This window comes from Hydra viridissima, unplaced genomic scaffold (genome assembly GCF_058129835.1).
Source record: "Hydra viridissima isolate aposymbiotic clone 2 unplaced genomic scaffold, HvirCarnegie_v1 scaffold_1, whole genome shotgun sequence".
In the NCBI taxonomy this organism is placed as follows: domain Eukaryota; kingdom Metazoa; phylum Cnidaria; class Hydrozoa; order Anthoathecata; family Hydridae; genus Hydra; species Hydra viridissima.
Genome location: NW_028324300.1, coordinates 2538568 through 2553130, shown reverse-complemented (window position 1 = coordinate 2553130; position 14563 = coordinate 2538568). Strand labels below are relative to the sequence as shown.

The 14563-nt window shown below is 30.0% G+C and overlaps 1 protein-coding gene across 3 annotated transcripts; it reads right to left on the bottom strand.

Moving 5' to 3' along the window:
• Positions 1-925: 925 nt before the first annotated feature.
• On the bottom strand, positions 926-13876 carry LOC145180942 (NACHT, LRR and PYD domains-containing protein 3-like). Of its 3 annotated transcripts, XM_090068982.1 has the most exons (7): positions 13742-13876; positions 13054-13519; positions 9388-9968; positions 9275-9295; positions 5235-6572; positions 4378-4404; positions 926-1557 (listed from the first exon to the last, which is right to left on the bottom strand). In XM_090068982.1, exons 3-7 carry the CDS (start codon positions 9665-9667, stop codon positions 1010-1012), a joined length of 2214 nt encoding a protein of 737 aa, XP_089925108.1. In that variant the 5' UTR covers positions 9668-9968; positions 13054-13519; positions 13742-13876; the 3' UTR covers positions 926-1009. The 3 variants fall into 3 exon arrangements, with proteins under 3 accessions (XP_089925108.1, XP_089925101.1, XP_089925114.1); XM_090068975.1 differs by having other exon boundaries at positions 13054-13876; XM_090068988.1 differs by having other exon boundaries at positions 9388-9645; positions 13460-13876.
• Positions 13877-14563: the final 687 nt, after the last annotated feature.

Sequence of the window (14563 nt, the reverse complement as noted above, 5' to 3'; positions counted from 1 at the left end):
TAGATGTGTTAACATGATTTTAAAGAATGAAATTCTTGTTTTGAACTTTTTCAATAAAGTATTTACAAACTGATAGTTAAATATTCAAAAGAATTCTATATTGAAAACTGAGTTTCATCAAAAGTTCACGGTCTGGCTGTAGAACGGTTTTTGAAACAAAATTTGAAAATTTCATAATTATTTTTTCATACACCACATAATTGTTTATGATAACAGTGAAACACAGTTCCGAACTCAATCATTTTTTTTTTTTTTTTAAAATTTGTCTTCAAAATTATATCAGCATTATTAATTTTTTTCTGCGTCGGTGGAGTGGAAAAACATATACGTACCACAACAAGGTTTTCAGGAAAGTTACCTTGAGAAGTGGCACTTTTACGCCTAATAGTTTTAAAATAGTTCTATATAACATTTCATTGAAATTTTTTAAAGTAAAATAATATTTCAATTTTTTTGGAATACCATGGCATATTCTAAAAGCTAAAGAAATCCAGCAAGTTGTGGTTTGTTAACTTCAAGATTAAACTGCTGAAGTCGATTATAAAGTTCTTTTAACTAAACTGAAAAGGTTCCAAAAACAATATATGGATGTTCACCGATTTTTAGTAAACCTTTCTGAAAATTATCGAATCCTCATCTTAATCGCACAAATATCGAATCCTCATCTTAATCGCGCAAATACTTTTTTGATATAACTATCACCATTTACAAAAAAAAGTCAACCAAATTTTTTTATAATTTATTTGAAACTTCTTGAAGATTTGAAAAAAACCTCTAAGTTTTTTACTGACCAACAAATTTCCGCTGAAATTAAAAAAAAAAAAATATTCGGAACAAAACTGAAAAACTTTGATGTTTCTCTACGTTTCATGTTTTTAAAAAAAAAATTAATTTCGTTTCTATAGTTACTCAATACTTCATTTCATAAGTATTTCTTGGATTATTTCAAAACTTTACGTATTTATTTAACATTAAAATAACTTAAACAATGAAAAGATTTTCGTATTTCTCACTTCAAGTTTTTCAACTCTTCGATGTTATGAAAATCTTTTCCACGGTACGTGATCGTCAACCACTTGCAGCTCGAACCACGAAGCCATTCACAAATGTCGTCGATGAAGTTCGTATCATTGTGAAGGTCAAGAGTTAATTCTTCAGCGAGTCGAATCCACGGGAGGACGGAACCTTTGAACATGTTCTTTGATACGAAAGTATGACTGATTACTATAACCACCTCTTTAACCTTATGTTTTGGAATCCATCCGTCGATCTTCACAGGATGAAATAAGTAGACGCGGCGAACGTTTGTCGAACATAAAATGACAAGTTTCTTCTCATCCTCAGATAAAATATTTTTAACAACGCGTAAATAATTCAACTTGAATCCTGCGTCAATAAAGTTCTCCATGAAATATCTCTCATGTAAAGCTTCATGAGCAGTTTTTTTATTGTCTATATTAATCCACCAATATTGTTTGTCGATTGATCTTTTCAAGTCCTCCGTTAGGGACGCCTGCGCCTCAAAGAAGCATTCCATAAACATCTTTCGATCATCATCTGAAGAAAAATAATATCATATATTAGTAAAAAGATAAAAAATAATCTTAGCAATGATCTTATAATGACTTTAAGCTCGAAAACGAAACATCTAGTGGCTTCGACCATCTTGGTAGTTTAAAAGTTTTGAAAAAAGTGAGAAGGTATCAAGTTAAATAAACATAAAAATGGATCTCATATATAGTAGAGATAAAAATGGATCTCATATATAGTGGAGATAAAAACAATCGAATTGATCACAAAGAAATTTAACGCTTCACAAACATTTACTAAACAAACAATTCACGAAGCTTTGAATGAATATATTTATATTTATATTAATATTAATATATTTATTGAAACTTGTCGCAAACTATTTCCAAACTTTTATTGCAAAACGCCAGATTTATTTTACAATCTAATGACCTGTTTCAGATAACCTTTTGATGAAACCCTATGCCATTTCACCTAAATGTTATAGCAAAGCAAACTTTTGATGTAGCACAATACAGTGGAAAAGTAAAATACAGCCTTATTATTCTCAGGTCTCGAACTGCCACTTTAAAACCGCCCCACATTTTTTTTGCAAACTGTCAAATTGAAAAAAACACTTTTTTTTAAACTCATTTCTGTCAAATGTAAAATGAATGTCAAATTTTTTATTGATAAAAAAAAATTTAAGCTCACCGAAATTTTAAAAGAACACGTTAAAGTTCGCCTAAAAGCATTGGGGGTTACATACCCCTTCCCTTCCATCCTAAAGCCTTAGTTTCTAGAAGTTTCTCAGAAACTTTAAACTTGAAATAAACAAGGGAATAAATTTTTTCTACTCCTTTTCAATTTTAATAAAATCAAAAAAAACATTTCTATTTTGAGAAAATTTTGAAACTTCAAACTCAATTATTAACACAATTTACCTAAAAATATACCAGCAAACTTTTGGTTAACTGAAACAAACAAGTTTATTTCAGTGCTTATATTTAATTCGGATTTTTTACTTTACGAAAATGCAATAGAGTGATTTGCCTTGGTTTTTTCATTTTATAATTTTAGTTTTCATGTGAATTCTGCAAACAAAAGACTACATTGTAACTATTGTACTCAAAAACACAAGCAACTTTTTTATAACTACTAAAAAAATGGCATATCCGTTACTTTTTTGGATCATCGAGCACCTTTTCGACAGACTTGATGAATTTATCGATTTTCACTTATACCATCTCATTCCACGTGACTTCAATACCTTTATAGAGACATTTTCGAAGGGTCCTTAGTATCTATGTTTTCGGACATTGAAAGTTTCAGCTTTTAAATGGTATTATTAGCGCTGTCTAATAATACCATTTAAAAGCTGAAACTTTCAATGTCCGAAACATAGATACTAATATAGATACAATAAGAGCATTCTTTTTGACATGACGAACAGTTGTGTTTGTGAAACGACGTTTTGCGTGGTCTTCCGCCCTTATATTCCGTCTCTAAAGGATTGTCTTCATTGAAGCGCTTGATGATTCGACATGAAATTCACTTGGTAACGGAGTACTTCGTGGCTGCGTATTTTCACGGTCACCAAAAAAATTGTTTGAAAAAAGTTACCTTTTTGTTAAGATTACCACAAATACTTTTAACAGACAGCGAGACGTCATAAACTCTTAAAACCTTACATTTCACATTTTTTGCTCAAATAAAGCAAAGTGTTTTTCTTTCCAAGCCTTTCTTGATAATACTTTTTCAAAAAGCTAAATTATGCTTGTTTTCTTGCCATAAAAAAGATCTATATTCAAAAATCGATTGTAAGACAGAAATCCTTTATATTACAAAGTTCTCTAACCAAAACAGCGCTAAACTGTCATCTAAAGTTAATACCACTTCAGACAATACTACACCAACCGCAAATAAGAACACCTAATTGTATATTTGCTAACAGAATAGAGGTTACAAAGTTGCTTATATTTTGGAGGACGACATTTTTACATAAAAATACAAATGTAAAGCAGCACGTTTATCTATTATTAGGTAGTCGCATTATGTATAAATCTTTTCCTGATATGCAATAGTAACAATTTGTCAATAAGAGTATTTATTTTAAAAAACTTGCTGTATTCTGAATTTAAAAAAATAATATTTTTAATTTGGTTGCTTATGTTTTTAAAGACAGTGTATATGATTCATAAGATCAGCCAAGTATGGTAGCTCAGTTTGACTAAATAAATTTCATACAACATGCTTTCATAACAGAACATTTTCAACTCAAATAAAAATCACAGAATGTCAGTAGATTTTCATCCACAAGTGATTTCTTCGTTAAATGTTTATTAGGAAGAATATATATTTAATAGGCTTCGAAAAACAGTCCATCTAACAAGATAACGAACGCAACTCACATAGATACCATTTGAACTACATTTAATGAAATGCCAAATCTTTAAGTAAACTGGGTCATCTGAGAATGAATTCTGAGAATAAATTTTGAGAACCAATTCTGAGAATCAATTCTGAGAATCAATTCTGAGAATCAATTCTGAGAATCAATTCTGAGAATCAATTCTGAGAATCAATTCTGAGAATCAATTCTGAGAATCAATTCTGAGAATCAATTTTGTTGCAAAATCGATCACAAAAATTCAAGCCCCAAAATCTTTTCCTTATAACTAATAAAACTTTTTTCACCAAAATTTCTCCCTGTGTTTCCTAAGCTGAATCCTGATGTAGAAAGTCGAGTCATCAATTATTTTAAACATGGATGTGTGAACAAATATCATAAAAATGAGCAAATCACATTTTCAATGCAGTGATCATAAAGAAACATTTGAAACAAATTAAAATCATAAATATTCTTACCAGATGGATTCTTAGCATCTGTCAGATCTAAAAAAAAAAAAAAAAAAAAATAATAAATACTCACAAAATAAGACAATTTCTTAGATCCATAATAAAAACTGCGAGTGGAAAGAAAAGTATATTTAAGTAGTTTATTTACCTCTTTCACAGGTATAATACAAATAAATACAATTAGCAGATATATATTTATATTTATAGCACGATTAAAAAAAATATACCAAATATAACCTATTAATATTGTAGATTATATTTCCTCTTGTAACATATCCTAAACAGATTAAACTTGCACTTTCGTAGATAGAAGAAAAGAAGAGGAAAAATTAAAGGTAATTAAATCAAACTTTTATTAGTTTCATCACTTGTACTATTTTCATATTCTATAAGAAAGGTCTTTTAAATATTGTATTAGTCATTCTCCTTTAAAATATTGTCTTTCAAAACTTGACATTTAAAAATAAAAATTATTTTAAATATGATAATAATGTTATATTTGAATTTACAAGGAAAGTTAAAAGGAACAAAACTATAGGTAAAAAAGAAAGGATTTTGTAATTCGATCCAAATTTTTTCAGTTGTAAAATTCGGTTCTAAAACTTTTAATGCAAGGAGGATTTTATAATTCAATCCTGCAATGAAAGTATACTTTCTGGTCCTAAATTGTCCGGTTATGAAATATTTCGGTGATATTTTCGAGGATAAATATTTTCGGCTCTATCATGTGACACGTAATAATGTTATATTTGAATTTACAAGTTAAGAGGAACAAAACTATAAGTTATTATAACCGTAATAAACTAATTAAAAACTCCAGACAAAGTCTAATATTTTACAACTTTTAATATTTCTCAGAAACTTACCACATACAGCATATACCAATGAATTCCTTTTTTCATTTGAATTCTTCAACTTAGCAAGAAATCTCACAAAACATTTTTCGTTGGCATTTGCTAGTCCACAAATCATAGGCCAACAGCTACGCAACTTTTTGGAGCAGATAATCTCCTCAGGACTTAAATTAATAAAAGCATGAACTGAAGCACAAAACTCCATTAAAGTGAGGTGAGCGAACTGGTACTGATAACCGAGTTGAGATTCAATTCTTTCAATGAAACCCAAAAGTTCGTTTTCAACTTTATCAAAGTCATTGACAATGCCTTTCATTTCATCTTGGGAAAAAATAAATTTGCCTTGATTGAACAACTCCCAAGCAACTTTACAAACTCTTAGAACATGTAGCTTGTTTCCCTCGCTTTGCATCATCTTATAAACTGCTTCATTGCTTTTGCAAACATGTTTTTGAAAAAAGTATAAAAAAATACAGCAATACAACTCTGTCATGGTGTAGAAAGAATAAGAATCAGTTAGAGCAATAATAGTACAAATTGCTGATAAATAAAATGGAACAGATGCCATGGCTTTAGCATTGCAAGATTCTTTAAGAACATTTTTAATGGTTTCTATTTTATTGCCAAACTTTTCAATATACTCATCAATTCCCTTGTCATTTAAACCCATTATTTGAATGACTAACTTATCTGTACATTCTGTCACTTTATCTTTGTATTGTGATATAGCCCCAACTCTTCCAGCAACAACACATTTGTGTTTTTGAATATTCAATATTTCTGCTAGAGCATTAACAATGGGTTGTTTGCTTGGATTAAGGAAACTATGATTTATTAATACATCTAAGTGAGCAAATTCATCCAACCCATCAATCACAAACAAAACAGAAGGATCGTCACAAACATCAAACTCTTTAAAAATATCTTTGTAGAAAATTCTTAACAGCTCACTAATGTTACTGATATTTTGATATTGATTTAACTTTCTACATTCAAAATGAAGCACAATATCCACCTTTTTCCATAAGGTACCATTAGCCCAGTCAAGTAAGCATTTTCTGAGCAACCAAGTTTTTCCAATTCCAGCAATACCAGATATTAATAGTAAAGATAATTCTTTTGAAAACACTTCATCAAATTCAATTGGTTGATAGGTCATTTGCTTCTGCAGAAATAGCTTTTGCTCAAGAATATTTACAGTATCTTTTTCCACTTCATCGGCATCAAATACAGTCAATTCAATGAACTTATTCAAAAGTTCAACTCTAGGTGGATTTTTTACATTGTGTACAATTTGGTCCATTTTTCCATAAGTTTGAAGATAAAACTTTTTCAGGGCTTCACATGTTTCTAAAAAAACATATTATAAAAATAATTTTACCTTTCATTTCTAAAAAAAATGTTTTGTGATTATTTTTAATGCAAACATTTTCTGAAGAAAGACTTATGTATAATTATAACATCGTGTCATGAAAAGTAATGAGAATATTTGCCTAGAGTTTTTACTTAAATCTCTTTTTATTTCACATTTTAAGATCTTTTTTTTTTTTTGTTAATTAAATGGTATAAAAGCTAAGTTATAATGACTGCCAATGTAAGAAAAATACGAAACTGCTATAACAACAATCAGTGAGATATAAACTTTGTAAAGAAAATTTAAAAAACAAAAAAACATTTAACATTTTAAAATTTAATGACTTTTTTTGTATAAATTTACATACGTATATTCAGTGCTTTCAAAGAAATAATATTAAAAATAAAATTATAACAAAATTGTAAACTCTTTTTTTAAAACATAAAAAAAATGCAATTGCATGGAAGCAATTGTACAAAAAAGTAGAAAAATTGACATTAGGTAGTTACCTCATACTAATGGCTTTTGATTAGTAAACTTGAGTTGTTTTTTTTATGATGGTATTTGAGGGAATTTTTGTGGTTTATGAGCAAGTATAAGCTGAATGCAAAAATTTTTAAGAAGGGGTTGTAAATAGAGAGAATTGCACTGTTTGTTCACTGTGAAAAATCAACAGTAACTATACTTGATTTACAAACATTTTATTTTGCATGATAGAGAAATATTTCTCTATAACTAATATATCACTAACAAGTTCACTAGTTTTTGTTTTAACAATTCACTTTTATCAAGTGCATATAACAAAAACATACCAGAAAATGTTAAAAAAAAATAGGCACACAAAGATTTAAAATCATTTAAATTTTATATTCTTCTCAAACCAATTGTTATTTAATTATTTAATCTTAGTTTGATCATTTTAAATAAAAGGTAATGATGACCAATTTACACATTTAAGATTTTCTCTACATTTTAAGATCTGAAAGCAGTAAACAAACCAAAAAAATGGTAGCTATTATAATAATATGTATGTTAGTTAGCTCCAGGATTAGTAACAGAGAAACAATATGAAAATTATTGATTTTAGATAACTGTCAGGAATACACTGAAAACACTAATAAAGATGGCATCCTACACCATAGAGGATCCAGAAGATAAAAAAAAACACAAACTACAGAGCACTAGAGCAATCTAATATTTTGTCAAAAAAGAGCCAACCTAAAGTTAAATTATTATGAATGTAACAAAACCTTAAAAAGAAACCGTGTAAAATGTGTTTCTAAAAATATGGTGTCATTATACTTAGGGAAGAAATTAGTGTTTATGTAGCAATTAAAAATATCCATCCTGAAGGCCAGAGACAGACTTATAAGATTAAGTTAGTGTTAGGAGAGAACTACATTTTTGGAAAAAAGCTTAAAAATTTTCAGTGATGAAAAGTATAACAACTATTTTGTCATACCAAGGTTGCAAGGTAGCAGTGGGAGTGTGGTATTTGGTTTTTATTTTAATGGAGTAGGTTTCTGTAATCTCTACACAGTTGAATCAACCAACATACCTCTGTAGATTCCCTTGAAAAATGCATGATTCCATTGGGAGACATGTTGACTGAATTGAAACATGGGATGGTTTTCAACCCACACATCTTGCAGTCAAAGATTGGATAAAAGAAAATGAAACTAATTTAAAATCCTGGCCAACTTGATTGCCAGATTTGAATCCAATGAAATCTCTTTACACTTGAAGAGAAAAAGAACTAGTCAAGGTCTAAATAAGGTCCTTAGGTAGCCTAAAATAAGAACTGGATGGCATTTGGGAAAGACGCCCAAACAAATATTGGTATAATCTAGTTATATGGATGAAACTTTGATATTTTTTTATCGATATATTTAATTATTATATTCAAAGACATTTAAAAAATAAAATTGCTTTTCTGAAGATAACATCCTGATAAAGATTTATTTAAGAACAAATTTTAAAAAAATTTAAGAAAAATAATTAGTTCAATATCTTCTTTAGTTTTTATTTTATGATACTTTAAATAAACTTTAAACCAAAAAATCTTAAGGCCCCTATTTTTTAAAAAATTGTAAAAGTACTGCATACACCTTTGTTTATAAATTATTCTGCTATGCTATTTGCTGATCTTATCTCCTTTTAAAATCCTTTATTGATTGGAAATTTTATGTCTATTTCATTATTGTAATATTTTTTTAATAGATAAAATTTTTTTATAGATATTATTAGTATTTTTATCATTATTATGATTGTTCTTGTTATTATTACTATTATTACCATTATAATTATTATAATTATTATCATTGTCACTATTATTATTGTTATTATTATTATTTTTATTATTATTATTATTATTATTATTATTATTATTATTATTATTATTATTATTATTATTATTATTATCATTATTATTATTAACATTACTATTATTATTATTAACATTACTATTATTATTATTATTATTATTATTATTATTATTATTATTATTATTATTATTATTATTATTACTATTATTATTATTATCATTATTATTATCATCATCATCATTACTATTATTATTATTATTATTATTATTATTATTATTATTATTATTATTATTATTATTATTATTATTATTATTATTATCATTATTATTATTATTATTATTATTATTAGAAAGTTCTAAAATAAATTAGCTCACCACTTTTTTTCTTCTCTATGCCTGAAAATAAAACAAAGATAGTTATAATAGGTATTTATGGACATCATACAGATTAAGAAAGAGAAAATTTGCAAAAAAAGTTAGACACACACTTAGAGAGGCTAAATCTTGGAGCAAATCATTTCTTCCCATAGTTTTCAGTGATTTCTGTATATAAGTTATGTAATCATTTGGGTGGAATTCAACAAGCTTTATTAGAAAACATTCCAATTTAGACTTTTCTCCTACCACATCATGATCTAATTGATTAACAATAGCATCCAAATTACCACTGCAACATGTAAGACGTGCAAATCTTTTCCACTCTGTCACTTTCTCTATTATAATACTCCTTACTTTTTCATCCATTACTAAAAAGGAATAGTTTAGCATTTGCAACTAGTTAAAGTAATAATATTATGTACTATAATATATATTTCAATGCATAGTTAAACTTTTACATAACTTAATTACTGATACAAACACCGGAAATAATTAGAAGGATATAATTATTTTCAGTGCTTACTTAAATGATGGAATTTTTTCATTAAAAAATGCCCACCATTTCTTTATGCTTCACTAATTAGTGACAGAGATTCTTCTTTTTATTAATGTACTACATAATCAAATTAAATGTATTTTCAAGATGCAGTCTTGAAAATATCAGTAACATCTAGTTCTTGTTTTGACCAGGCTTGCGGAGCCGCCCAATTTTTTTCACGGCTCCGCTCCGGCTCCGGCTCCCAGCAAAATCTCGGCTCCGGCTTCGGCTCCGGCTGCAGCTCCGGCTCCTCATAACGTCAATAGAAGAATAAGATTTAAAAGTATACCTTGCCGTCTATTCATAAATTTTTTAATGAATGAAAAATAAACTACTATATTTTTTTGAAGAATCAGTCCCTTTCATATACCCTTTCATTTCGTACTTGCAAATTTATGCCTTTGCCTGGTCATTTCTACAAAATTTTTTCAACTAATTTAGCATCAAATTCCAAATTCAAAACGTTTTCTCTTTTTTTTTATGTCAATACACACTCAAAAGTCAAATGTACTCTTTATTCATTCGAAGAAAAACCATGCTATCAATCAAATCCGATTCCATATGACTTGGCTGGACTGCTCGCCTTTTTGCTTCCGAGCACGTTCCATTCGAATTCGCATCCTTTTTCTGGGACTATTTCCTCGGATTCCTCTTCATTTTCCAAACCACTTCCAGTACTCTCGCTAGAGTCATTTCCATGAAGACCAATTCCACTCCCCTCGATTTCGAACTTCTTTTGCTCATTGAGCTTTTTCTGGATCTTCCACAGAGTGTCTTCAACAATCAATTGAAATATTGTAAAGCATTTTTAATGTTTTTAAATTTCAAACAAATTATAATCTATCATATTCTTGCAGTGAGGAAAGTAGAATGTCAAAAAGTAAAGTTAAATGAATCAGTATTTTGAATTTCATTAAAAGTACGTAACTTCAAATTCCAATTTTCGTTTAAAAAAATGATAGATCGAAAACTGAGATAAAAATCTGTTGCTCTTCTCCAAGAAGGCATTGATATTGCACATCTACAAAGACAGCAGCACAAAAAAAGGGATTATCGAACAAAAGTGATTCTCGATGCACCATTGAATCCCTGATATTCTTCCCAAAATCAGACGTCTTGAATTCACCAGAAACTAGCTCCTCCTTCAGAATTTCCTAAATGTAAATAAAGTTCCCAGGCGTGAGATCCTGACTCTGCAATTATTGAGTTGCAACTGCCGGTTTCTCGAGGATTTTTGCAAGTTCCTCTATTTGCTTCCACTCGTAATTTAGAAACGTAAAGTCACGGGTTTTAAATTCCGCTTCCAGTGCATTCAGGACATCACGCATCTTAAGAAGTTGGTTGAGCATGTTGAATGTACTGGACCATCTGGTTGCATTGTCGATTATTGCAACCTGTAAATTTGAGAAATTTGAGTAACTTTTTTTAAATTTGATTGTTTTCAACATTCGAAAACGCATAATTGACAAATGTTAAATTCAAACTCAAGTTCAGATTCTTATTAATATTCATTTAAACATTTTTATTTATTGCGATTTGCGATTATATTGTATGTACCTTTTTAGTTTTGTGTTGTTTGCAAAATTCATTTGCTTTCGACGTTCGACAAGCTTTTGCTACATCTCAAGCTTTGCCAACCAGAGACTTAATGCCTCGTTTTTCCAAACCGTCTTTAACAGCCAGCTGCAAGGTGTGATCACCACAACGTTGCAGATTAACGGTGCTCATGTTTTCCGATATTTCGTTGAAGTAAGGCCTCTGCTGTTCAAACACGTCATCGTCGTCGTCGTCAGTGATATAAGCATCCGGCAGATCACCTTCAATTTCAACCTCAAGCTCTTCTTCGATTTCGACGCCAGCAAGTTCTTTAGCAGACTCGTCAGTGACGTCACCTTCTTCATCTGTCTTTCCAAAGTCTCCAACCATTTTCACCATGTTCGACCCGTTATCAGTCGTAATTCCGAGGACATTTTCTTTCCTGATGCCATACGATTCCAGCACGCCTTCAAGAGATTTTTGATTTTGCTATCCATGAAGAACTGCACATTGACGCCAAGAAAGCTTCGATTATGTCTTGAAGCTCCGTCGACTTTCAGAAAAACCAGCTTTTCCTGTAGATTGGTTTTTAACTTAGCCCGCTTTTGTTGAGCCAAAGCCATGATTTGACTTCGAGCAGAATCCCGGTTGACTTTCAAGCCAAAATGTTTTGCCAAACCGCCAGTCAAAATCTTGATTCCTTCACTGTTGAATAGGTTAAAGGGAGCGCTGTTTTGAAGAATCGACATGTTCATGCCTTTCTTGAAGTCCTCTTTTGAAATTGCGATGGTAACTTTGTTGAGAAAGCGATCGATGGGTGCTTGTACTTTTCTTGTCTCACTAGTCGAGCCCTGATTTCCTCCAAAAACGGATGAGGTGCGTTTCTTTTCCTTTTCGGCCTTCTCTTTCTTCAGTTTCTGCTCTCTTGCCTCAACAATTTTTATCAAAAGTGTCGAATGTTTATTGACAAAATGGCGTTTCATGTTGGCGGTGGGTTTTTTTTTCCGCTGCTCTTTTCCCTCTACTGCATTTTCCCTCTACTGCAAAGTTTGCTGACTTCCTCCCCTACACTAATCTCAACTTGACAAAAAAAACACTTCGTCCTCTTCGCGATAAGCAAACCATTTCAGTTCATCATATAACCTCTTGTCTTCTACTTTATCACTCATGGTTGCAATTTGTAAATAACAGAAATAGCGGAAAAATTCCAAATATATATTCAACTTTATATAAATATTGCAGGGGAAGAAAAGAAAAATACAAGATTATTTTTGGGTCATTAAATAATTTTGAAATGAAAAAAAAAATGACAGAAGATAAGAATGAATATGGCACTTCATTCATTTCACAAGAATAAGAATTTAAAAAAACAATATAAGCAAGTATATGGTGGCGGCCATTTTTTTGAGATTTATTTTTAGACTAAACTTGTAAGTCATTTTGTTGTATGTGAAATAATTTGTTAGAGACTTAGAGAATTTTGAGTTTTAAGTTTCTTGAATGAAGTGCAGAGGTCGCTAAAAAAATGTGTCAAAAATTAATCTAAAATTTAAAAAAAAAAAAAACTTGTTTAGTTCAAAATTTTTTTGAGAGCCGGGATCTACTAATTTTTCTCGGCTCCGGCTCCGGCTCCTGCAAAAAGTATCGGATCCTCGGCTCCCGACTCCGGCTCTGGCTCCGGCTCTGCAAGCCTGGTTTTAACTATTCAGCGCTGTTGTGATTATTAGAAACAAAGTCTGACAGTTGCATATTTTCCCCTAAAATGGGTACAAAACTTTTCCAATATGTTTTGCAAAATAGACTGTGCAAGAACCAGTATGGTAAGAATATGTTAAATACATACTGTATTCTGACACAATTTAACCATGTTACATTTTTAAAAGGAAAATTGAGCAAAAAACCTATATCATTACGCTTAGGTTTGTCTATTTATTTGAGAAATTTTATTAATGCGCATTCTTTATGACAATTGTGCTGTTTAGCAAAATAAAATTTTAAAACAAAAAGCAAAGAGGTTAATCCACTGCTTAATTTCACTTCAACAACTTTTTCCAATTCCAAATTTACAAGTGACTTTCCAAATAAAATAAAATTTCAAAAACACCCACAAACTGTTAAACTTTAATGATGGATCTTCATTGAAACTGATAATTTTGAAGCAACGAATCCTAAATTTGACAAGATGCATTCAAAAGTAGGTGATGGCAGTTCATCTTTTAAGGAAATCATTCAAGTTTATCAACAAAAAGTCTGTTAATGAAGTTGTTATAGGATCTTTTTTACATTCATGACATTAAAAACTCCAGACTTTTTTGATTGATCATAGTTTAACAATATAGGCGAATGTTAAAAACATTTTTAACGAATTTGGCTATTTTGATGATTCTTACGCTTTTGGGTGTTGATTCCAAATATAAAGACGTATCACCCGCCAAGTTTTAACATCATTCTTTTTAAGCTGTGTATTTTTTAATATATATCAAACATGCAGAAAATTGTTGCCATTGGTGGTAGTGGCACTTGACAATAATCTCTTTGTTTTTCGCCCTCCTCCCGCATAAACAACTTTTCAGCCTTTAGCCAATGTGTTAAAAGTATTGCTTATAGTTGTTGTAAAAACTTTCCTTACATTTTTTATAAAACATGTGATGAGTAAAAAATTCATCAAAACTTAAAACTCATCAAAAGTAAAAACCATAAAAACATTACAGAGTGGTCCCAAATATAGACAGAAACTTATATTTGCAATATCCAAGATATGGAGAAAAGCAAAAAATTGTTCAGATGGTAGTTGTTTTTGTAGCATAAATTGGTTGAATATTACTCCAAAAATAAGTCTACCCTAACTACCCTATCTTTACTTCTGCTATACGACCGCCGGGGATAGTCCGAGACTTCCTATTCCTAAACCACCCACAAGCCATTGATCAGTCCAGTAAAACTGATTCTAATGAAAGTCGATTAGATGTCAATGAGTTCCAATGTTAAAAATGTACAGCATCATAATACTGAGGTGTTACTAAATTTTTCAAAATTTACAATGTAAAATTTACCTATGACCATTTTTAAATACCATCATTTTTGCATATGATCATTTTTACATATAATTATTTTGCATATATTTATATGATACATTCCCAGACAGCATCCCGTTAGAGGCCCAATGCTGGCCCAGTTCCGCTTGCCACAGCGGCGCGATACCGGCAATTGAT